The sequence below is a fragment of the Phyllostomus discolor genome, chromosome 3 (assembly GCF_004126475.2).
Source record: "Phyllostomus discolor isolate MPI-MPIP mPhyDis1 chromosome 3, mPhyDis1.pri.v3, whole genome shotgun sequence".
Taxonomy (NCBI): domain Eukaryota; kingdom Metazoa; phylum Chordata; class Mammalia; order Chiroptera; family Phyllostomidae; genus Phyllostomus; species Phyllostomus discolor.
In genome coordinates, this window is record NC_040905.2 from 123071507 (window position 1) to 123095590 (window position 24084).

At 45.3% G+C, this 24084-nt stretch overlaps 1 protein-coding gene across 1 annotated transcript; it reads right to left on the bottom strand.

The window, feature by feature from the left end:
- Positions 1-305: 305 nt before the first annotated feature.
- SCNN1G (sodium channel epithelial 1 subunit gamma) lies at positions 306-23862 on the bottom strand. The gene is given in 16 exon segments (XM_028529677.2): positions 306-1464; positions 1467-1622; positions 1625-1669; positions 1672-1735; positions 2025-2100; positions 4032-4065; positions 4068-4092; positions 4276-4333; positions 4415-4493; positions 5036-5153; positions 6732-6830; positions 14681-14844; positions 17171-17274; positions 18028-18218; positions 21466-21778; positions 23515-23862. Coding segments are annotated over 16 exon segments (1944 nt in total). The 5' UTR covers positions 23832-23862; the 3' UTR covers positions 306-1363.
- Between the last annotated feature and the right edge of the window lie 222 nt (positions 23863-24084).

Here is a 24084-nt window from a genome sequence, read left to right on the forward strand (position 1 = left end):
TGATGGAGTGATAACTTGCCCAGGCTCTGGAGTCAGACTGCCTGGAGTCAGTCCCAGCTCTGCAACTTCCTACCTGTGTCACCTTGAGTGAATTAACCTTTTTGTGCCTCAGATTCTTCATCCATAAAATGAGATTGTCATACTTAACATGCTAATCCAGGGCTGGTAGATTTTTTTTTTTGTAAAGGGCCAGAGAGTAAAATATTTTAGACTTTGAGGGCCATCAGCTCTCTATTCGGCTACTTGCCTATGCTTTATAGCACAGATGAAGCTGCAGACACTATGTAAATGGAGAAGCATTGCTGTGTTCCAATAAAATGTATTCATAGACACTGAATTTGAATCTCATAGAATTGACATGAGTCACAAACGTTCTCTGATATTTTTAATCATTGAGAAGTGGAGGGAAAAAAAAAACCATTCTTAGGTCACAAGCCAAACAGCATTTGGCCGAGGGTCATAGTTTGCCATCCACAACAATAAACTCTGTAAGAGCTTAGAACAGCACCCAGTACATTGAACACCCTCCTCTGTGCTTAATACATTACCTATTGTCATGTTGGAGGGCATGACTATGGGACTAAATGGGCTGTCTTGTGTAGTTGGCTTGTTGGTGGAGGAGTCTGCATTAGAGGAAGAGCAGTTTGTCAGAATATATCCTTTATGCCTTGGGCTACCACTGGAGAGGCGTGCCCAGCAAAGCCCTTTAACTAGCTCCTCTCTGCTTGGGAAAAGGGCCCAAGGCACTGCTTAGCTACTCAGAACATGGCTCCACCTCCCCTCCCAGAATGAAGGCCTCCTGTCTCATCCCTAGGCCTCCCCTGCAGCACATTTTCTCTCCTATTCACTGTGAGGACCTCAGGCCAGGTCCCAACCTGAGGGCACAGAGGAGACATTGCCCCTGTGTCAGTGACTAAAAAACAGTTCATTCACAAACCTCTCCAGTGGGGTTGGACCTTCCTCCTATCCTAGCACCAGCCAGCACTTGTCAGGCCTTCAACCTAAGGTTCCGTCCTTGGGCCCCAGCCTGACTGGAGGCTTTGGAGCCTTTCCCAAGTTCTGGTCAAGAACTCTATCAGTCACCACTTCTTGGGCCCCATCTCTCTCTGAGCACATTGGCTAAGGGTTTGCACCACAGGACCTGTCTCATCGGGAAGGCTCTGAGTGTTGGTGGGCAGAGCCCAGCAGGTCTCCTGCACATGCTCGGCCCCATCTTGTTGTTTAAAGCAGACTTATAGTCAATGTCTCTGAAAAGGCAGAGTGGGTACAGAGGGTCACCTCTTGTGCAGGAGATAGTGTCCAAGTTCTCAGCCCGTGGTTGGTGGTCCTGGCTAGATCTCTCTTCCTCATCCTGCCTCAGGACTCAGATGGCACCTGGGGTGTCTGTAAGCTGGTTGGAGAAGGCCCTCTCCAAGCGCAAGGTATTGTATCTGGGGGGTGGTGTGCCAGGCACCTGAACCCCTGGGCTGGAGGCAAGCGCAAAGCGGAGGTGAAAGTGGGCAGGTCATCGTCTATATCCAGGACTGGGTTGTCCTGGCCCCGAAGGCTTGGGGGAGCCTCATGGCAGGTGGGTGCCTGCCTATGGGCCCACCACCTCTTGGTTTTCTGCCACTGGTGGCGGCAATGATAGAGAGAGAGTCAATGAAGAAGACCTCGATAATCTCAATGAGCAGACTACAGAGCAGCTCATCCACAGGCCCAGCTGGCCACCAAAATTGGACAGAAGCATCTCGACCTGTAAGAAAAGGCCAAACCACATCATCAAGACAGACCCACCAAGTTGGCCTCATGCAGGGATCTCAATTCCCAAGAGAAAACTGGCTAGCCCTGGCCCTGAACAGGTTTGAAGAAAGGAGTGGGCAGCCTTCCTGTCCCTCTTCTTTGCCTGCATCGATCCAAGGCCTGGCTGGCCTATGATGTCCCTACTAGCTCAGCTGGACCCCTGTGATCTGACTCTGCTCCCTGAGGCCTGGCAGATGGGCACCTCACAGACCCAGGACAAGTCCCAGGGGGGAGCTACTCACGCTGTTGGCAGGGCTTTCCATGATGGATCTCTGGTTCAGGTCTTTGTAGAATATCAAGAGCTTGGCCAAGTCTGTCCTGCAGAAATTCCAACAGGCAGAGCCAAGGTGAGCTGGGCACCTTTGCATTTTACCAGGTGACCAACTCTTCAGTATGGCTACCTCCTTCCTGCCTAGCCTGCAGCATGACCCAGGCTTTGAGCTCCACAGGAATCTCTGACCCCAGCCCATGGGGCTCCTTCTGCACCCAGAGTATATCTCCAGCCTGGGCCTGGTTGTTTAGACCATTTGTTACTCAAAAACCATTTCCCAACCTCCTGACTAAGTGAGTCCACCCAGGTAGACTCTCATAGCACCCTGTTCTTCATGAAGTTTGACATTTGTGATTATTGATTGCAATCTCAGGAGATAGGCAGGTAATGTAAATGAGTGAGGTAGGCTGGGTATAAGGTAATAATGATAATAACCATTATAGCAGCTAATATTTATCAGGCACTTCCTGTGTTGCTAAGCACTATTCCAAGAACCTTGTGTGAATTAACTCATTTAATTCTCACAGCATTATGAAGTAGGCTGTTTTAATCATCCCCATTTTATAGATGTGGAAACTAAGACATGAATTGGTAGGCAACTTGGTAAAGATGACAAAGCTTGCCCTGACTGCTATAGCTCTGTTGGTTGGGCATCATCCAGTAGAGAGAAATGTTGCCAGCTGGATTCCCAGTCAGGGTACATGCCTGGTTGTGGTTCAGTACCTGGTCAGGGCCTGTGTGGGAGGAAACTGATAAATATTTCTTTCTCACACTGATTTTCTCTCCTCTCTTTCTCCCTCCCTTCCCTCTAAATAAATAAATAAATAAATAAATAAATAAATTTTTTAAAAAGTAAAAACAACACAGCTCATAATTGGCAGAGCCAGTGTTCGAACCTACAGAGATCTGACTTCAAAGTCCATGCTCTTAACTGCTGTACTGAATTGCCTCCTCATAGGACTGTGGCAAGCTGGAAAGTTCAAATGTATTCCAGAAGAGCAGCTATTACTAAGCTCTTTGGTGCTATGCAAGAATGGAGGTTTGCTGTTGCCAGAACTTTTGACTTTTCAAGAAAAGCTGGAAGTAATGGGTTACTTTTATGGAGCTAGATCTAGCCTCAGGAGTCATCAATTTGCAATGCTTGGCCTAAGTCTATCTTTATCACTGGATTATAAGCATCTTGGGGGCAGGGGTTGTGTCTGTTCATATCATTGTTCGCAGCACTCACAAAGCTCCTGGCACAAAATATTTAGTACATGTTGGAGGCCAGACTGGCTCCTGCTGGGCTAGGTCTGGTGCTGGGCACTATTGAGATGGAATGGCCCACAGAAATGTGAGTTCACATGCAAACCCCACCATCTAACCTTTGTTTCCACCTGCTGAGGTCCCTGAAAAGTTGCCTGGCTGAGTTTTGCTAAAGTCTCCTTATAAGTGAATTTCAATGTGGAAAATTCAAGTGAAATTAGAAGTGGAGTATTTTTCCAATTAGGTCAAGATATATCAGGAAGTCATGAAATAAACTTACTGGGCCATGACCCATGCCTTTCACCAAGTGAAATGGAATAGAAAGTATCAGATTGCAACCAAAGAGATATTCAAAATTTTTAGGAACTGATATGAGCACTAATTGTTCTGAACTGTGCTCTAAGCAATTGGAACGAGCATAAGCAATTGGTTTGGCTTTACTAGTAGTCATCATTCAAAAACCTGCTCGAATGCTGTTTCATGAGCCTTACATCTCAGATACATATTCGATAGGCCACAATGGAAAAGTATTTTCATACTGTGTATCGTGGTCAAAACATTTGAGAGCCCCAGGCCTAGAGCAGGGCCTGGCTCATGATAAAAGCTCAATAAATATCTGTTGGGTAAAGGAATGAGTGAACGAAAAGGAGAAGGTCTGGCTGGCAATGACAAAGCAAGTGAGGAGGCAAGTGAGGAGGCCCAGGCAGAGGAAACAAGGTGGAGGTCAACTTACTTATTGAGCTTTCTCTTTATTTGCTGGCCTTGGTCCAGGTGAGGACACGCAGCAGCCACTTCTGTGACATAGAAAGAAAGTGCAGTCTGGGGAACACCCTTACATTTGGCTGGATGCACCCCCAGCCTGGGCCTCCCCTCCCTTTTGCCCCCTCCCACCATTACCCACAATGCCAGAGGATGCAACCAGGTATCAGGCTCCAGGCTGAGGAGCTCGAGGGGGAAGAGAAGGGAGAAAAACTGACCTCAGAAACCACAGATGGCCACTGCGCCAGGCTGGTGGTCAGTGTCCACTCCTTGAAGCTAAGGGAGGAGGGCACAGAGTGAGTGTGGCTGGCCTAGGCCAGCCTAACCCTGCTCATTTCATTCCCCCAGAGCACTCACCTGCAGGCTTCCCGGCACACGGACTGGCAGCCCAGCTGTTCCCGGACAAAAGCCTGGTGCAGTTCATAGTAGCAGTACACTGAGCAACAAGGGAGAAGATAGCATAAGCATTAGGGCCATAGAGCCTTTCCTGGGGGTCCCCAGTGGTGCCCCGATGGTCTCCTGGTAATTTTTCCTGCTACTCTCTACAAACCCTGCTTCCCGGAAACAAATGCTGCTTTGTGATGTTGCAGTGCTTAGGGACATGAGATGAGAGGGTTGGCAGCCCATGATTTGGGCTCTGTTACTCCCTAGCTGTGTGACTTTGGGCATACTGCTTAACCTTTCTGAGTCTCTATGAAAGAATACTATCTACCAATAGTTCTTGTCTCCTGGAGTTGATGGAGGTGCTCAAGCTATTAGAACAAGCTGGGCTGTAGCCTTTGGTCTCTAATTTGAAAGTATCGTTTAAGCCAGACTGGATGACAGCAGTAAAACTCTGGGTAACATCTCTCTACCAATACCTCCCTCAGAAAAAAGGCCATCAAAGCAGGGGTCTGGGGGCACCTGAGCACAGACTGGTGCAGGGGCAGGGCTGATCCAGCTGATGGGCTGTGCAAGGTTAGGGTGGGTCTCACTCACTCCAGTTGGGGTGCTGTTGGTAGTTACAGTAATTGGCTGCTGGAGGTAGAGGCTGGCTGTACTGGGCACACCCACACATTTCCACCATCTTAGTCTGGAAGCATGAGTGGAGGCAGATCTGAAAAAGACCAGTGATTCCCTTAACCCCCTTGCACACGGAGACCAGGGAGCCCCTGCCCACATGTGCCTCATCCAGAGGGCCAGCCTCCCTCTGGCCTTGGAAGACCACATAAATGTGCCCCTCAGGTCACAGTCAATTGGGCCAGGGATGCCCCCTGACTCCAAAGGGACCAAACTAGAAAATGTATTGAGAATTTAAACTAACAGAGAAATGGAGGTCAGGCTCAGCTGAAGCTGGAGCTGGGATGGGCATTTCCCATCATGTGAGCACCAAGCCAAGAGATAAATGGAAAATAGGAGCAGATGCTAGGAAGCAGAGGGGAACACAGTCCCAGCTTTCCCATCCTCAGGTCCAAGCCCTTCATGCTGGGTCCTTGGAGGTCAGAAGCTACTACAACATCCACGAAATTTACAGCATAAAAGTTAGTGGCAGGGGCTCTGAAGGAAGGCTACTCAAGTTCAAATGCCACCTCCTAGCTTTGTGACCTCAGGCAAGTTACTTAACCTCTCTGGTGCTTTGGCTTCATCTCTGAGCATGGAATGAATTGATACATGTAAAGTATGTATGCATGGTAGCCTCTCATTAGATAGTATCCAGGAGTGTCTTTCAAATAAGCTGAACTTCTTTACTTTTATTTTTGGTTGTTTCTTTGTTTTTTTGGTCTTGAAATCAGTTTGACTGTATTTCTATTTCTCACAAGGCAGACATTCTCTAACAGTCTCCTTTCATTTAGTGTCTCCACCACTTCTTAGCTCAGCTCTGATGTAAGCAAGAGGACTCAGTGCAGAAAGCTGTCTGGTTCTTTTATACTGCTGGGATAATTTTTGTTGACTCTATGGGTACCCCCATGGGCAGTAAACTGCAGACTCTGAGAATGTGAGACAAAGAATAGGACCTGATCACACTCAGGGGTTGAAAACTCAAACACTGATAGGGCCTTATAATGTAGATCATATACTAGGGGCTCATGCAGACTGTGAGGAACCACAGAACACATGCCTTATCCATACCCACTATTTATCCTGCAGGAATAGAGCCCCAATCTTGTTTTTCAGGAGAAGCTGGGAATTTTGGTTTTCTTATGAAATTCCCTGACTTTTAAACATCATCCAGGCTAGAAAAACCAGGTGTGCAGCCTGGAACAGGTCTTAGGGCTGCCAATTAGCAGCCTCTGATCCAATCCAACCCCTCCTGTGGTTGTTGAAGATGGCACAACTTGCCCAAGGCCACAAGTGAATGAGGGGCACAAGTGGGCCTGGAAGCCAAGCTCAAGACCCCTTGGCCATTGCCTCTCTCAGATTGTCGTCCCTTACTTGCCAAGACCCTTTATAGGAAGTGGGCCTGACTCAGCTGTATATTGTGTTCCCTGCAAACCTCAAGGAATCAATTAAGCTCTGGTTACAGACAGATTGAAGGGAACTAGAACCAGCCGGCATCGTTTGTTCTTGAGGTGTTTGGATGAACCCCAAGGATTCTCACATAGTTCCTGGTCCCAGACACACCCCAGCTTATATATAACTTTGTCTTCTGGGTCCAGCCCACAACCCAGGGCTGGGTGTCCCCTCCAGCTCATACCTGGAGGGAGTAGACAGCATTGTAGATATTCTTGATGGGCACATCACTGCCATCCTCTGTGCACTGGCTATAAGGCTCACCCAGCTTGAAGGACTCAGTCTGAAATCATAGTAGCACACACTCAGCCCTGCCTTCCGCAGGATCCGGATCAGGGCAGGGGTGGGCATTGCTAACAGCCTCTGGGAACTGAAAAGGCATTCACTTAATAACTGTTTAGTGAGCACCTAGTAGGCACTGTGGAATCAACAATGATCTAAACAGATAAGTTCCCTGTTCTTATGGAGCTTACATTCTAGTGGGGTAGGCAGATGGTCAAAAAATCAAGTAAATAAGATAATTTTGGATAGTGATCCATGAGGCTGGGTAGAGAGACTTGAGGGGTTGGAGTGATTAGGGAAGATGTCTCCAAGAAAGGGACACTGGACCTGACTAGTGTGGCTCAGTTGGTTGGGCGTCTTCCACAAAGCAAAAGGTCACTGGTTCAGTTCCTGGGTTGTGGGCTTGATCTGTTTGGGGGTGTGCAAGAGGTGATCCATCAATGTTTCTCTTTCATATCAATGTTTCTCTCCCTCTCTTTCTCACTCTCTTTTCCTCTTTCTAAAAATAAATAAATAAAAATCTAAAAAAAGGTGGGAACGCATTGGCTCCATGTGGAATGGAAGAAAGAGCTGGGCATGCCAAGAAATGGAGGAAGAGGATTAGGCAGAGGGAGTACAAGGGATAGAGACTGCCAGGGTGGCTGGAACATGATAAAGTGGAGAGAAGTTGCTAGAGATGAAGGCAGAGAGGGAGGCCAAGGCCAAATCATGCTGTCTCCTGTGCCATGTTGAGAAACATGGATTGGTTTCAGAATGGTAGTGATCCACTGGGGAATCTTTTGGGAGGAGCAAGAGTGGTTAGAAAAATGAGCAGTGACTGCGGGCTGCATGGGACGTCCCCCAGTAAAAGAACCATTTCCTATCCCCTTGTCTTCTGGCCCCAGAAACTGACTTGGAAAAATTAACTTTCCCAGACAGAGCCAAGGAATGCCCAACAGAGTGGAATGATACCCTGATCAGAGGAGGTTAGAACGTTGTTAGAGTTCCAAAGCCCTATTAATTATATTTTATTGTGGTTTACTAAATTTGGCTGTAGCTTAATATTTGTCACTGCAAATAAACAATCCAGACAGGCTGACTAAGGGGAAAAAAAGAATAATGTCTCCCAAGGGGGAAAAAATAGTGTACTATAAATTGTGACCTGCTTATAGCTAGGTTCCAGGGTGTGTGTGTGCATACAGGTTGTTTTTCTTTTTTTTCTAAGAGTGGGGAGTGGGGGTAAAGAGAAAATGGGTAACAGATTTATGGGAGGGAAGAAAATTCTTTTTTGTTTGAAGAGTGTCTGTATACAGAGAAAGATAATTGGAGGGGAAAAGGAACCAAGAATTTTGAGGTTAGAATCTCTTTCTGTTTGTACTGTAATTCATCTGCTAGCCCAACCCAGTAGTCTCCCTCAAGTAATAGCACGTACCTAAGGAGCAACCTACAGTGTTCATTTTAAAACATTTTGACAGCAGAAGCAAACCAAGGGCAAAGTAGCCACCTGGCCTCCTCTCTTCCCCAGGGAACCTGCTCCAACAGATCAGATCTTGATCTCAGACAAACAGACAGACAGGCAGGCAGGCAGACATTCCCTTTGCCCTGCAGTCTCCCCTTCTCATTAACAATAAAGGGTGAGCGTCTTTCCGGGTCAGTACAGAACAAACACACTTACTTCATTCCTCTAATAGCTGGGGAGCAAACAGTTTCAGGGCCTCTAGTACATGCCAGGGCTGGGCTGGGCACTGGGAACAGAGGTGCCCAGCAGCGAGGGCATCTCAATTCAGTGCCACCTTCCAAGCTTCTCCAAGCATCAGCCTCCTTGGGCAGATGTCCTTGGAGCCTCCAAGGCCTATGGAACTGTGTTAGCTGTCCTGAGAGTCCAGAGTGATAGTTATGAGCTCTACCTGCCTGGGGGGCATTGAGGTGATAGGGTCTGTCCACTCAGGTAAGCCATGTGCAGCCAGCAAAGGTGGCTGGGGCTCTTTCTACTTGGAGAACCAACTCAGGGACCACTTCTAGGAAACTGATTACAGTGAGATGCTATCTTTTTATCTTTATGCTTTTTGAGTGTTCAATGTTCCTTTACTCTGTAATGATGTTTATTAAATTCAGAGTGCCTGGGTTATTCAGGTTGCTTCTCAAGCAACAAGGGCAAATGAACTTTTCAGAGTGGCATAGAGGTCTTTAGCGTCTCAAAGCCTCAGGTGGATGAACTTGGACTGAGAGCACTTTCCCTCTCACCTTCCCTCCTTCCCTTTCACTTTCCCCCTTCCTCACACCCCACTGTCAGCTGTCTAGAACTGCTGCCCTGTGTTTGGGGGGTAGGGGTACATTGTGGCTTGTGTCTAGGGATAGACACAGAAATGAGACTGGGTGTGTATGTGTGAATGTGTGCAAGTTATGTATACATATAGATGAGTATGCATGAATGTGCATACTTGTGTATGTGTGTGAGCATGTGTGTATGTGCACACATGAGTATGTGTAGGTGTTGCTGAATGTGTGTGTGCACATGTGTGTATGTGGGTGTACGTGTGGGAAACAGGACCTATCTTTATCATATTAGGTCCTATTGCTTCCTCCTCGGAATGCTGGGGGAGGGGGCAGCTACACAGGGGTCCTCAGCTCAGGTCTTTAAAGCTATGGGCTGTGCCAGGGAAAAGCCAGGTGGCAGCAGGATGCCCAAGATGGCATTATGGGTGGTTTGACCCTTTTTTCTTTTGTTCTGTTTTTATATTGCAATAAATTATACAAGTTATTTGTGTATGATAAAGCTTACACTTTTAATCAATGGAGAAGAAAAGAATTAATATATGAAGTGAGGACTCTTAACTATTTGAAGAAAGTAAATTCTATCACCATTTCACTTCCTGAAGAAAAAATTCTAGTGGGTCCAAGTAGGAAATGAAATAATAAAATAACTGGAAGGAAATTCAGCTCAGTGTCTGATCTCAAGGAGGGAAAATCCTTCATAACCATGAATATTAATGTAAATGTTTGAATATGTAAACGTTTGATGTTTCTGTATGTGAAAAAGTAGCCTAGAGAAAACTAAAAGGAAAGCACAACTTGGAGAGATATTTGCATCACAAATGGAAAATAATTAGTGCTCTTTCTACATATGAAAAATACCATGTCTCACTCATAAAGGAGGGAAGATCTCAAAGGACAAGCAAAAACTTCCCCAGCCCCCTTTTTTTCTCCACATCTCTTTTCTTTACAAAAATGTACAATAATAGCCAATATTTAAGGAGCACATGCCAAGCAATATTCTAAGTACTTCACACAAATCAACTCACTGAATTCTCACCAGCCTATGAAGTAACATTTCTTTCCCATTTTACAGATAAAGTAACTGAGACATAGAGATTTAACAACCAAAGTGCAAAGCTGGTGCTTGAATGTCAGCTCTCTAGCTCTGGACTCTCATCTCTTAATTCATATTGCACAAGCGCTTGTGAAAAGTGTACACTGGGGTTTACAATGACAGTGAGATATCCCCCCTCCAGGTCTGGCCCCACACCCTCAGGAGAGTTGTCCACATTTGCCTGCTTCCTCATCTCCTATTCATGATTCAACCCATTGTACTTGGGTTTCTGTTCCACTCCTTCCATGAAAATTTCTCTGGCAAAGGACACTGGTGACTTCTTGGTTGCCAAACCTAAAGAACAACACCTTTTGCCCTTTATCTTGCTTGACCTCTCAACTGCACTTGGCCCTTTGGTTCACACCTTCTTTGAAACTTTGTTTCTATATTTATCTGATGCCAGCTCTCTCAGTTTCTGATCCTACTTCTCTGCCTCTATTTCACCATTTTATTTCTACTCACACCTTATACAGTTGCATTCTGTCTCAGGTCCTGAGTTCAAGTATAGAATGACGCTACCTTACCCACCTTCTTTGGCCCCCACTGATTTTCTCCTGAGCTCTAGGTTCATAGTATCTACTTACTGGACATTTAGGAAGTGGTCGTCTTCTCCCCCAAAACTTACCTCTCCTGTATTCCCTAATTCTGAGCCTGGCACCACCATCCACCCCACTGTCCAAGCCAGAACATGACTATCAACCTAACTTTCCCTGACCCTTCCTTGTTGACCTCGGCTGTCAAATTCTGTTGCTTCCATGCTGTAATCTCTCCCAAATCCATTTACTTCAGCTCATCCTCACAGCCATTCCTTCAACTATGTATCATTTCCTTCTAGAATTACTGCAAATGTTCTGCCTCCAATATCTCCTGATTATAGTCAGCCGAGTTGATTTTTCAAAAGGTTTCACCACACAGCTTAAAATCCCTTCTGTGAACACTTTGCAATGGCCATTTCCTTTGTCTGGACTATCCTTCTTTGACAGTGTTTATCTGACACTTATCCTTCAAGAATCCATCATCTAGAAAGCCTTCACCATCAGCTTCTGTCTGGGCTTCCAGCCATCTATCCATTTAACAGTATTTACTGGGGAGCTACTATCTTCTAAGAACTGTGCCTGGGAAGAAGACAGAGAAGGTTTCTGTTCCCACAGAGCAAAGAACTGCATTGTAAGGGTGTATTGTATACCTTTGAAGGTAGATGTTCTTCTGATGTATTCATCTCTGAATAACCAATGCTCTGGGCAAAAAGGCCTTCAGTGAATGAAGGAAATTTTGTTAACTCACTGCTTAACCAACTACTGAGTCTACCAGCTTAACATTCCCATCAGACAAACAAATAGATGAAACATCAATAAGAAAGGAAGGAAGTCTAGTTTGTTTGGACTTATTCTTAGTGACTGCCTACTGACCTCCTAGTAATCTTTTTTTTTGTTATTGTAAATGCTCATAAATCAGAACTAGAGCTGACTGACCCTGATCTGTGGCTTTGATTTTGTATATCTTAAATTAGGCATAGCAGAAAACCCACCCATGTCCTTGTTTACCCACAACTGGTAAAGAGAGTATCTGCTTAATAATATATTGGGTATTTCTAAGCTCAGAGCAGAAAACCAGAGAGAAGAATTCCTTGGTTCTTGGATTTTTCTAAGCTCTTGTAACTGCCCCCATACCCCAAAGTCTGCAGATTCTGTGAGAGGCAGAAAGCAAGGAGAGGGTGAAAGGATAAGCTAAGGAAATGTTGCAAGTCCAAAGTCCTTCTTCAGCATGCAAATAAAACTGCATGGGAAGGGTTGACTTGAGATGTTCAGTGTTCTGATCTGGGAGTTTGGTGGTTTGCTGGTGAACAGAAGAATCAATGAGTGGTACCACACAAAGTCTTTTCGAGCCACAGCTTGAGCAAGTCGGGACAATCAGCATTCATGCAGCTAAGATGGTATACAATACTTCTCATGTTAGAATAAACTTCCCACATTGGAACACAGCCCCTAAACAACATGCTTCCTTAGAGCAGCTGGGTTCCCAGAACACCATCCTGATGGCATTTCTTGTCCAGGGTTGCCCTTTAATGGGACGCCATGAGGCACTGATCCACAAATTTTCTCTGGAATACCACCATTTCAGTTCATCATCTCTGCTGTCTCAACTTCAATGTCACTTCCTCAGGAAAGCATTTCTGGAACTCCTCAAGCCCTGCCCCCCCACTTAAAACAAGCCCATGGTCAGGTATCCCCATGGCATGTTCCCATGCATCCTGCCTTTTTCCTTCTTAACACTTATGATGATAATAATTAACCATCTGTATAATTGTTTGTTGGTTATTGGTTCTCTCTGATGGACCCTGCATTCCAACAGGACAGCACAGTGTCTTTGCACTGATGTGATTCCAATGTCTAGCACATAGGAGGGCTCAGAAAATGCTGGTTGAGTGGATAAATAATGGATGGATATATTAGCCCCAATGTCCACCATATCACTTTCTAACCTAGTATGAAGCCATCAGGTATGGCTATGCAAAGGCTTTTGTATCATTCTAACTTTACTTTTGTTTTGGGAAATACACTTTCCTTCTCCTCTCATGTGGAACCACTCAAGTTTCTAAAGCTGAGGTTCCTGGGTTGGCTATCTTGGAATACCACTGGAGTTTGGTAAAGACATGAGTCCTTAGGCTCATCTCTCACAGATTCTGACTCAGTGGATCTGAGGCTGATGATCAACCAGGTTTGGAAATCACTGCTCTGGAGGACAGATTTGTGAGGGGTAAAAGCTAAGAAGTTTAATTGGGACATTTGGTTGGTTATAAACAAAGATATAAACAGACAGTCCACAAGGAGAATTTTCCTCCTACAAAAAGGTAAAAACTAATGCCACTATGGACTGTCAATTAAAATTACAACAGATACCGTTTTTTTTCTACACAGATTAGCAAAGATTAAAAGTGGTTAATACCCATGCTTGTGAATGTGGCAAAACAACTACTTTGATACATTGCTGGAGAGGGTATAGACTGCTTCATAGGCACATACTGTTTGACAAACTTCTAGGAAGCAACCAGATGAAAACACATCATATCACATCACACTATTACTTTCAGTTGTCCCTGCAAAGGACCTAATATCTATCAAGAGGGAACTGCTTAATAACTTATTCACACAATGGAATATTTGGGTCTTTAAGAAGAATGAAGCAGCCCTAACTGGTCTGGCTCAGTGGGTTGAGCATTGTCCCACAAAGCAAAAGGTCACCAGTTTGATTCCCAGTCAGAGCACATGCTGGGGTTGTGGGTTCAGTCCCTGTTTGGGGCAAGTACAAGAGGCAACCAATCAATGTTTCTCTCTCACATCAATGTTTCTTTCCCCCTCTTTCTTCCTCCCTTCTCTTCTTTCTAGAAATAAATAATAATTTTTTTTAAAACATGAGGCAAGTCTATGTGTATTGACAAGGAACAATTGCCAAGCTATAGTCAAGTGAAAAATGGGGCATAGCAGTATTTTTATTTACATAAAAGGAGAAACCCCTTTACCTGCACACACATACTATTACATCTTTGCCAAGACACAGAAGCAACAGTGAGAAAAGGAGGGGACTGGAGGTCAGGAATAGAAGGAAGATACATCTGTATAGTGCATTCCTTGCTATGCTTTGGGTTTTATACTTTGTGAATATACTCCCTTTAAATAAATTCTTAAGAGTCATTCTATATTATCTGACCATTGTGCTATATACTTAAAATGAATATAAAATAATATCGAATGTAAATAGTAATAAAAAAGTAAAAAATAAAAGAGTCATTCTATTAGAAAGACCAAGAAAGAGAGAGAATCAGAGTGAGTGAGAGAGTGGGGTACACTAGCATAAAAGACCCAGGCCTGCAAACAAGAAGGGCACGTCCCATATTGCTGTTCTGCTCTGATTGGGCACAGCTGACTCAGGGATTGGAGTCTGCAGCCTAGATGTGCTTCTGTTGACAAGTATGAGTGTTCTAAGCACCTGTTGAGGTCAGAGAAGGTCAAAGACTTCAGGGAGAAGGGGTTCTTGGTAAATGAGGTGAAATTGATGGAAGTGTGATGGGCTAAATAGACGTTTGATTGTCCAGTGACTTTCCACTAGCCTTTAAATAGTGGCTTACATGCTTCATATGCCTCTACATGGCCCAGAAAGAAAGGTGTTAACCTACTCTGTTTATATTATTGACAGTTATATAGTTAGTGCTTGATGCCTCACATCCAGCAGAGGTCCTATAAATGCTGGTGTCTGTCTTTGGAACAAGGGGGATTCCAATTCTTTCCCTAGATGGCATCCTGTTCTTGTTCACCCAGACACAAGCTACAAAGCCAACCTTTAGTGTAACTACTGGAACAACCAGCAGGGTAACCACTGGAAAATATAAGACCACACTGCCTTTTGAAACCAATACTCTTTTCCATAAGCTGCACCTCATTGGTTGTCCTTGAAAAAAATCTGTTCTTCTTGCCAAGTCTACAGAAATCAGAATATTGTCTTACCAGGTGCATCCCTATGGAGGTGGCCATTGCTGTCTCAATCTCTGTGCCCACGTCCTCAATGAAGGGGTATTCATCCTGTCGATGGACAATCACCTTAGCTCCGGTGGAGGACACCAAGAAGGGGTTATATTCCTCTTCATTTATGTACAAGATGACCTGCAGCCCTGGGAGGATAAAGTGGTTCATTGTGGTTAAAAGCTGGGAGAACATACCTTGGGACAGCTTACCTCTCTCACTGCTTTGGGAGCCTCACAACCAAGGCCCAGGCATTCCCACAAGTGAAAGGTAGACCAGGCTAGACTAGAAGCTCCACAAGGGGAGGAGTTGTGCCTGACTTACTCAAAATAGGGCCTCAAAAATAGTGTCAGCCCCACAGTTCTGCTGAGAGTAAGGGAACTGCTACTCTGCCCAAGATATGCATCTCCACGTGGTCCTGTGAGGTGGGGAGCTCTGCAGAGCACCCTCCAGTGCTGTGGCTGCTGGAACTTGCAGTGAAGACGTGAAGCACTGATGGTGTATCTGATCACTGGACTAACTTCTTGCCCCTCCTTTGAAAACAGAAGCCCAATCAGGTTACTTCCTTGCCTAAAACTCTCAGTGGCATCCCACTAGGTGAAATGCCATGGAATAAAATCCATTAGCCCCCATTAGCCCAACTGGCTGTTAAGGCTTTGATGTCACCACTTCCCCACCTCTCCTTATTTGGCCCACTCTCCCCTGCCCTCCAGAAGCTCCAAGCACACTGTTCTTTTTGTTTTAAGAGCATATCAGGGTCTTATACTTGTTAGTGCCTAGAATACTCTCCTGTGGACCTTAACATGGATCTTCTCATCCGTAGACAATCCACTTTTTTGCACGGAATTATCTGAAACCAAACTCTCATCCTGACCCCAGTGCCTCTCTCTTCAGCATTGCTGCTTTGTTTCCATCATAGCACTTATCAGGATTTATAACTGAAAAATGTCTAAGTGCTTGTTCACTCATTTGTTATCTGTCTCTCTTTACTAAAATGCAACTTTCCTGAAAGCAGACATGGTATCTCTCTGGTTCACTGCTGCCTTCCTGCCACCTGGAAGAGGGCCTGGCATACAGTGATACTCGATCAATATTTGGTAAATGAATGAGTGAATGAACAGGGCCTCTGGGGTGAAAGAAGAAAACTTTGAGAGTTATTCTGACTTTCTCAATTTGTAGATAAAGGAGCTGAAGCCCAGAGTGGGAAAGTGATGTGTTCAATGTCACACAGCCCACATGGAGCAGACCAGGGTTGTGCAAGTCTTCACTCCCAGTTCCCAGACTACTTCTTCCCACTGAGGTATGTGCCCTGAATTATGGTTTCCTGCAGACTTGGTAAGAACCCGGACTACACAGTAACAAAGGCTAGGGATCTTGTATATCAGTCATATTCAGTTTGCTTAGGACCTGTCAAGAATTCCTCTTTGTTGATAAGTCTGGCCAATCTGCTGAGTTCCTGCCTTCCCTACAGACCTAGCTGTGGAGCAGTAGACATAGCAGCATTGGAGGCAGTAATGATACTATTGGTGGTGGTGACAGCATTGGCAGTGGTAGAGAGCTGCCAAACAGTAATGACAGCAACAACTAGCATTTACTGCATCCCTTATGTGTGCTACAAACTGAATTGAGTCTTCTTCTCCCCAAATTTATGTGCTGAAACCCTAACCCCCAATATAACTGTATGTGGAGCTAGGGCCTTTAGGAAGGTAATTAAGGTTAAATGAAATCATGAGGGTAGGCCCTAATCCCATAGCACTTTGTCCTTATAAGAAGACGAAGAGACACCAGAGTAAGCTCTCTCTCTGCATACTACAGAGGAAAGACCATGTGAGGACACAGTGAGAAGGTGGCTGACTTGCAAGCCAGGAAGAGAGGTATGATATTTTGTCATGGCAGACCTAGCAGACTAAGTCAGTGTGTACCAGGTCTTATTCTAAGTGCCTGACACATTTTCAGTCTTCTCAATGACCTCCTTCAGAGCTATTATTATTGTCCCCATATCTGTAGATGAGGTCAGTAACGTGTATAGGGTCACACTGCAGACTTGGTAAGAACCCAGTGAGTGGAAGAGCTAGGTTTTGGCTCTAGAATCTGTCATCTTAGCCAAGTTCAAGGTACAGTGTTTGCTTCCCTAATCTCTTATTCAGCATATCTGGGTTTAAATCCATCTGGAAGCTGCCAGCCCAGCATTACCTAGCATTACTCACTCCAGCTACAAGCTTAAACTAGAGTGGATTCCCAGGAGAAGAAATCCCAGTCATGTCGCTACTGCTCTCTCAAAGGTAGAGAGGAGACATCAAAAAGGGGAAAGATACCAATAAAGAAGGAACCAACAGAGATGCTGATGGAAACACTGCAAAAGGGCACATTCTGTCCCCAGTTTCTGGCTAAGTGTAGAGATCCTGCATTTCTGTAAGACTTGAGCCCCCCCAATTGTCTTGCTGCTCAGGACCTCCTCAGGGCAGATTTCCTTACCATATTCACTGCCCCCCATGGAGGTGCTGTGGATAGTCTCATTTTCTTTATTGTTGAACGTGTAGCAATTCCCGTACATTGGATGGTGGAAAAGTGTGAAGTTCCTGTGGAAGAAGAATATGGGTCAGAAGGGGCTGTACTACACCTGCCCGCCAACCACCCCCCCCCCCCCCCCCCCCGCCACTTGTGCTTTGCAGCAGAAGTCAGAATGGGCAGTGCTGACTGCACCAACTCTCTTTTGTGAACACTGGATGATAGAGAGGACTTTCCCCAACTTTCCTCGCATGAATGACAAACAAGGCCTCTCATCCAGGTTGACACATTGATGTAGAACTACTCTATGCTTTCTGTTCTCTCTCTTAATCCTTTTACCTCCTTCTCTGCCCTGACTTGGTATTTCTTGTACCATATGTCTGCCCCAGATTCCTCTACTCTTGAAGTTCTCAGCCAACACTTGACATTTTTCCATTCCAATCCTCAGTCCCAGGACATGATCCTCAGAGAAAGAATCACATCTTAGACATTTCTCCCTCCCTTCCTCCCTCCATGCTAGATCAGTGGTTCTCAATCATTGGTACGCATGATGGCAATATACCAGGTTTTATGTACACCATCTACTACTCTGTGTTTATGAGCAATTTAATGGGATCAATGATATTTTGACTCTACACCATCTCTATCCCCTTCACTGATTCTAGAGCTTAGCTCCTCTGTAAACTGTTTTCCAAAGGGCAGGGCTCCTGGGAAGAGCACCATTCCTTTGCAAGACCTACAGCTGAGCTGCAGGTACATGGAAGGGGCCTGGTACTCAAAGCCACTAGTCCTTGGAGCTAAGACAGCAGGCTTTCTCTCCTGACCTGGCATCACAGGACACCCCATCAAAGAAGCAGGTAACCAGAAGTTCCTCAGCAGAGTAGCTCATGTTGATTTTCTTCTCCAGAGGCACCTGTGCCATGATGTTCATGTAGTGCAGCTTATACCACTCCTGGATGGCATTGACTCCTGAGCTGAAGGTATAGACGACACAGCTGGACGTGTCATTTGGACACTGCAAATAAGTGGAGACATGAAGCTGAAGCCATTAGCCCTATCACTGGCTTTCAAAAGGATTGTAAGGATGAAGAACTGACACCCAGAACAGATACTCAGAGGAACATGAGGGGTCCCTGGGCAAGGATGGGCTTCTTCTCATGTCTGGGGGCTGAGGGACATTATCCTTAGGCCTTAAGGACCAAGAAGGAGGTCAGTGAAGAAAGAGTGACTCCCTATCAGGCAAAAAGCAAAATCAACTTCTTCAGGGTTCCCACACATTTGGGCTTCAGCTAATTATTGCTACTGAGTTTTTATAGGACCCTCACCATTTCCTACTGGATCCACAGTTAAATACTCTGAATTGTAGCTCAGACTCTGACACTGCTTCTCTGTGGGAACTCGGGTGAGGCACTGTATATCCATTACTTCACCAGCAAAATGTTGATGAAAATTTCAACCTTTCCCACCTCACACAGTAGTTGGTAAGAGCAGCATTTAAATTATATCATAATGAAGGTGTTCCAGCCAAGATGGAGGCATAGGTAGAAACCCTTTGCTTCCTTGCACAACCAAAAGAAGGATAACAACAAATCTAAAATCAATAAATAATCAGAAGTGCCAGAAAATCAAACTACATGAAACTCCAACAACCAAGGAATTAAAGAAACAGTCAACGAGAACAACCAGACCAATAAGAACCCACAGTGGACTGCAAGGGCAGGGCCAGCTGAGAGAAACCACGCAAGGCAGTGGACCTTGAGAGCAGTGGCAGGGCAGCGGACCTTGTGGGTGGGGCTGGCTGAATGGGAAACTGAGACTCAGAGTTGACTGTGGACTATGGCGGTTGCCCCAGTGGGAGAAACCACTAGTCTCACACAAGAGTTTCTTGGAAAATGGGCTAGAACTGAGCAGGAAAGCTGCATTGTTCCCTCTCTGGCCCCTCTCCAACAGGCAGCTCTACAGCACAGTAAGGAGGGTTGCCCTGCCCTGGTGAACACCTAAGGCCCCACCCCCTTACAACTTAACAGGTGTGCCAAGACAAAGAAATATGGCCCAAATGAAAGAACAGAACAAAACTTCAGAAAGAGAGCTAAGTGATGAGGAGATAGCCAACCTATCTGATACAGAATTTAAAGCCCTGGTAATGAAAATGCTCACAGAACTGACTGAGCTTGGTCAAAAAATGAAAAAACAAATGAAAGATACCCAAAATGAAATAAAGTAAAATATTCAGGGAACCAAGTGACAGGAAGGAAATCAGGGCTCAAAGCAATGATTTGGGAAAAAAGGAAGAGATAAACATCCAACTAGAACAGAATGAAGAAATAAGAATTCAAAAAAAAATGAAGAGAGAGTTAGGAACATCTGGGACAACCTGAAACATTCCAATGTCCAAATTATAGGGGTGCCAGAAGGAGAGGGCAGCAGCAAGAAATTGAAAATTTATTTGAACAAATAATGAAGGAAAACTTTCCCAATCTGGCAAAGGAAATAGATTTCCAGGAAGTCCAGGAAGCCCAGAGAGTCCCAAAGAAGTTGGACCCAAAGAGGAACACACCAAGGCATATCATCATTAAGCGACCCAAGATTAAAGATAGAGAATCTTAAAAGCAGCAAGAGATAAGGAGACAGTTACCTACAAAGGAGTTCCCATAAGGCTAAGAACTAATTTCTCAAAACAAACCTTACAGGCAAGAAGGGGCTGGAAAGAAGTATTCTAAGTCATGAAAGGCAAGGACCTACATCCAAGATTGCTCTATCCAACAAAGCTATTGTTTAGAATGGAAGGGCAGATAAAGTGCTTCCCAGATAAGGTCAAGTTAAAGGAGTTCATCATCACCAAGCCCATATTATATGAAATGTTAAAGGGACTTATCTAAGAAAAAGAAGATAAAAAATATGAACAGTAAAATCACAAGAAACTCACAACTATCAACAAATGAATGTAGAAGAAAAGCAAAGCAACAAAAACAAAAACTAAGCAAACAACTAGAACAGGAATAGAATCAGAGAAATGGACATCACATGGAGGGAGTTCAGTGGGGAGGGGGAAGGGAGGAATGGCGGGGAGGTACAGGGAAGCTGAAGCATAATTGACAGGCATAAAATAGATGGGGAGAGATAAAAAATGGTATAGGAAACAGAGGACTCAAAGAACTTATATGTACAACCCATGGACATGAACTAAAGTGGGGAATGCTAGAGGGTTGGGGGGGTGCAGGGTAGAGGGGTTATAAAGGGGAAAATTGGGAAAACTGTAATAGTGTAATTGGTAAAATATACTTTAAAATAAATTATATCGTAATGAGAGCTTTATGGGGAACTTGTGGTACATCCCAGATGCTCTCATCATGCAGGGCTTAAAAACTCCTATGTGACAGACATCAAAGGGTTGATTTTGGTATCAAGGAGAACCTTGTGTATATCTTATGAAAGGACCCAGGAAGAATTTGAAAAGTCTCAGTTATTAAGAGACAGGGCCATTCTTTTCAGGATCTGGGACTGGAATCATGAGGTCTCATAATCAGCATTCAAGGCTAGACTGTAGAGATGTAGTTCTTCTGCAGTGGTGGCTGGGGCATGGAGAAAAGGATGGTCATTGAGTTTGTCAAGGAAGGTAATGGAACTCATTTTTGGTGAATGGCTGCTTCTTTTGAACCCCTCAAACTGGACTAAGAAGGAGAGGTGAGAAGTTGGGTGAGAGCCCTTCATTAAGGCAAGCAATGCTGGGAACATTGGGTGTTTTTGCTGATTATTTATTTTCTTCCTTCTGGTGTCTGTTCCCCAATTTTGCTTCGATGGAATTTCATTTTCCTCTGTGGATACAGTCTGTTGAGGCTGTCCATCAAGGCCCTCACTCTCTGTGAGCCAACAGGTGACTAGGCTTGGCCAATAAGCTGTCCCAAGAGGGGATGTAAAATCATCTTTATGGAAGAGTTAACAAGAAGACTAAAATTAATTGAAGCTTATTTAACCCAGCAGCAGTATCTGAAATGAAGTTCCATCATTTCTTGTTACCAAGTTCCTGGATTTTCCCTAACTTCTGTCCTTTGAGAGAGCTCCATGAGTTACCTAACACCTTCTAAGACATCTGCTTTCTGCTTATGATGGCCTGCATCCACTTCAGTGGCCTGTATCCCATTCACCCTAACTGGGTGAGTTTTCTCCAATAGGGCTAAGGGGCTAAAGGCAAAAGAGAAACCTCCCTGGACCCACTATCTCCAGCCCACCCCATGCCCGGAGCCATAAGCATGTGTACTTACCAGCTGGAATCCCACCACCTCCTTCGACTCTTGGACATGCATGACATCTGATGCTTTATGAATGATGTTCCCACTGACTCTACGTTTTTGTCCTGTGAGGAAGTCTGTGGCCTTGCTGGTCTCACCCTCACTGAAGGCCATCAGTGGGATCAGGTTGAGGAATTTGGGTTGGGTGCCCTCCCATGCTGAACTCCAGGGCTCAGCCTCTCGGCGTTTCCTATGAGACTCAATCTCTGAGAAACCATACAGGGTCTTCAAGGCTGCTCTGGTCTCCTGTTCCAAGTCAGCCAGAAGGGGTCTAACAGCGCTGTACCTGCCAAGGTGGAGAACAGGAGTCAGGGAGAGAGGAAACCCCTCTGGCACAATGCTGGTACTTCTCCATGCTGTTTCCATCCACATGTGTCAGCCCTGTGCCCACTGCTCCTGTCCCCTTGGCCAGGGACAACAAGCCTGTTACAATTTGCCCCACCCCATGTGACTGCTAGCTCAAGTGAACAGGGACAGATCCTGTGTACTCTTGGGTGACTTCTTGTGGCTTTACCTCTGCCACCACTGTCTGCTTGCTCTCGGGATGTGTTGATGAGTTTGCCCCAACTAGCATTTCTGGAGTGGTGACTGTAGGTCCCTCCCATAATGCAGCCACTGCTAAATGGGAGTCTACCCACAGAGCAGGCTCCAACTCCACCCAGCACACTTGCCCTCTGATTCTCCTTGAGTCAGTGCTGGGAGGGAAGAGGTGTGACTTAACCTTGACAACCCTAAGAACAGAAGAATGATATAGGAGTTGACTGACTGAAGCATAATGACACCATCTTTCACAATACCAAATGATCCTTGCCTTCCTTTTAACTCTCCCCCCTCTCTCTCTCTTCCTTGCTCTGTGCACAGTGACAGAGGTAGTCTACTTGGGTTCTAGTTCCCCATCCTGATTCCATATGTATCATCTTGAACAAGGCATTTAGCCTTTCTGTGTGTCATTTCCCCATCTGTAAAGTGGAATAATTGGGAAGAGTCTATGAATTTATGTCTACCTATTTAATTAAATGGTTACTATTATTAATTTTATTAGTGTTCATTGTATTACTATTTCACTCTTCTAGCACAACATCAGATCAATGGATCTGATCATTAGGACAAAGACTGTGTTTGGATTCTTCAGTTTTATGCCACAGATCCTAGCACAGTGTATAACAATTTGTAGATGATTAGAGAACAAATAATGGACAGAAGGGAGGGGGAGGTAGAAAAGAGGAAGAAAGGGGTGGAGTAAGAAAAAAGAAAGACTTTGAGGTGGAGGATGAGTCTTAGACCTCATTTGGATTTTGAGCTTTGCTGTCAACTCATTGATGACTCTGGTCCAGCTAGTTCCCTTTGATAGTATTCCTCCCTTGTTCTTCCCTTCTCTCCACCCTACACCTGCTCTGACAAACTCTGCCAGATTCTGATCTGCCTCACAGACCAGTTTTCAATAATTCTGAGAAGGATACCAGTAACCCATTCAAAACAAGTCCTGTGGCAGATGATAGGGCAGTATCAAGGGCTGATTCTGCCCAGAGCCCAATGATTTCAATTAGTGGAATTAGGCTCACCCAGGTGAGGATTTGGGGCAGTCAAGACATTTCTGGAAGTAACCTGGGTGCCACTTTTGAGTCATCCTTGAGCTTATATCTCAGAAGCATGAGAGTTTGAGCTTGAAGAATTCAGGAGAAATGGCTAAGCTAGGCTGTGTGCATGCATGTACACATGTGTGCATGTGTGTGTGTCCAGATTGGGGGTTGGGGGTGATAGCTAATGGTCTAGCCTCCAAGCAAAACTGATCCTTGCATCTCCCTTCTGCCTTCCCTGAGCCAGTCCATCCTCAGAAGACAGTGATAGACTGAAAACTTGGTACAGATTTAGAAGCCAGAAGAGGGAAATTTACTAATGTTGGCAATGAATTCAAGTTTCTAAAAAGCATATCTGCAGGCTAGAGTGTGTCACTTTCAAGGAGGACCTTTGGCATCCAGAGAGGGCATGGCCCCACACCAGACCCCTGCTCCTGCCTCTTACTTGTAAGGGTTGATGTTGCAGATGGTTACTGCAGGAAAATCCAGCTTCTGGAAATGGATTTTGATGGAGACAGAGACAGTGTAGAAGGAGAGAACGAGGAGAGCACATTGCCAGAAAATCAGGGCCACAGCAGTCAACGTGAACAGGATCCAGAGCAGGCGCCGGAGGCGGCCACGGGACACCACAATGCGACGACAGCCGTGGGTGTTGGTGTTAAGACAGTACCACCTCATCAGCTCCTTAATGGTAGGTGCCTGAGGCCCTGTCACAGGCAGATTCTTCTTGATTTTGGCTTTGATCTTCTCTCCAGGAGCCATGGTGAAGATGGCACTTGGAAGGGCAGGCAGGCTGGAGGGGCAGAGAAGAACAACACGTGAGCTCACATACCCCAGGCCTGCTGGCATGGCTCTACAGGTCCAGTGCCCACGTACCCTCAGAGGCTGCCTTGCTTTTTTCCTTTGTAGGCTGGACAGTCTGTGTTCTGAGGCCTTGGCCCTTTCTCCAGGATACTTGTTTTTTGGCCAAAAAACAGCTGCCAAAGAGCTGCCTCCTCCACTTTTGGCCCCCAGG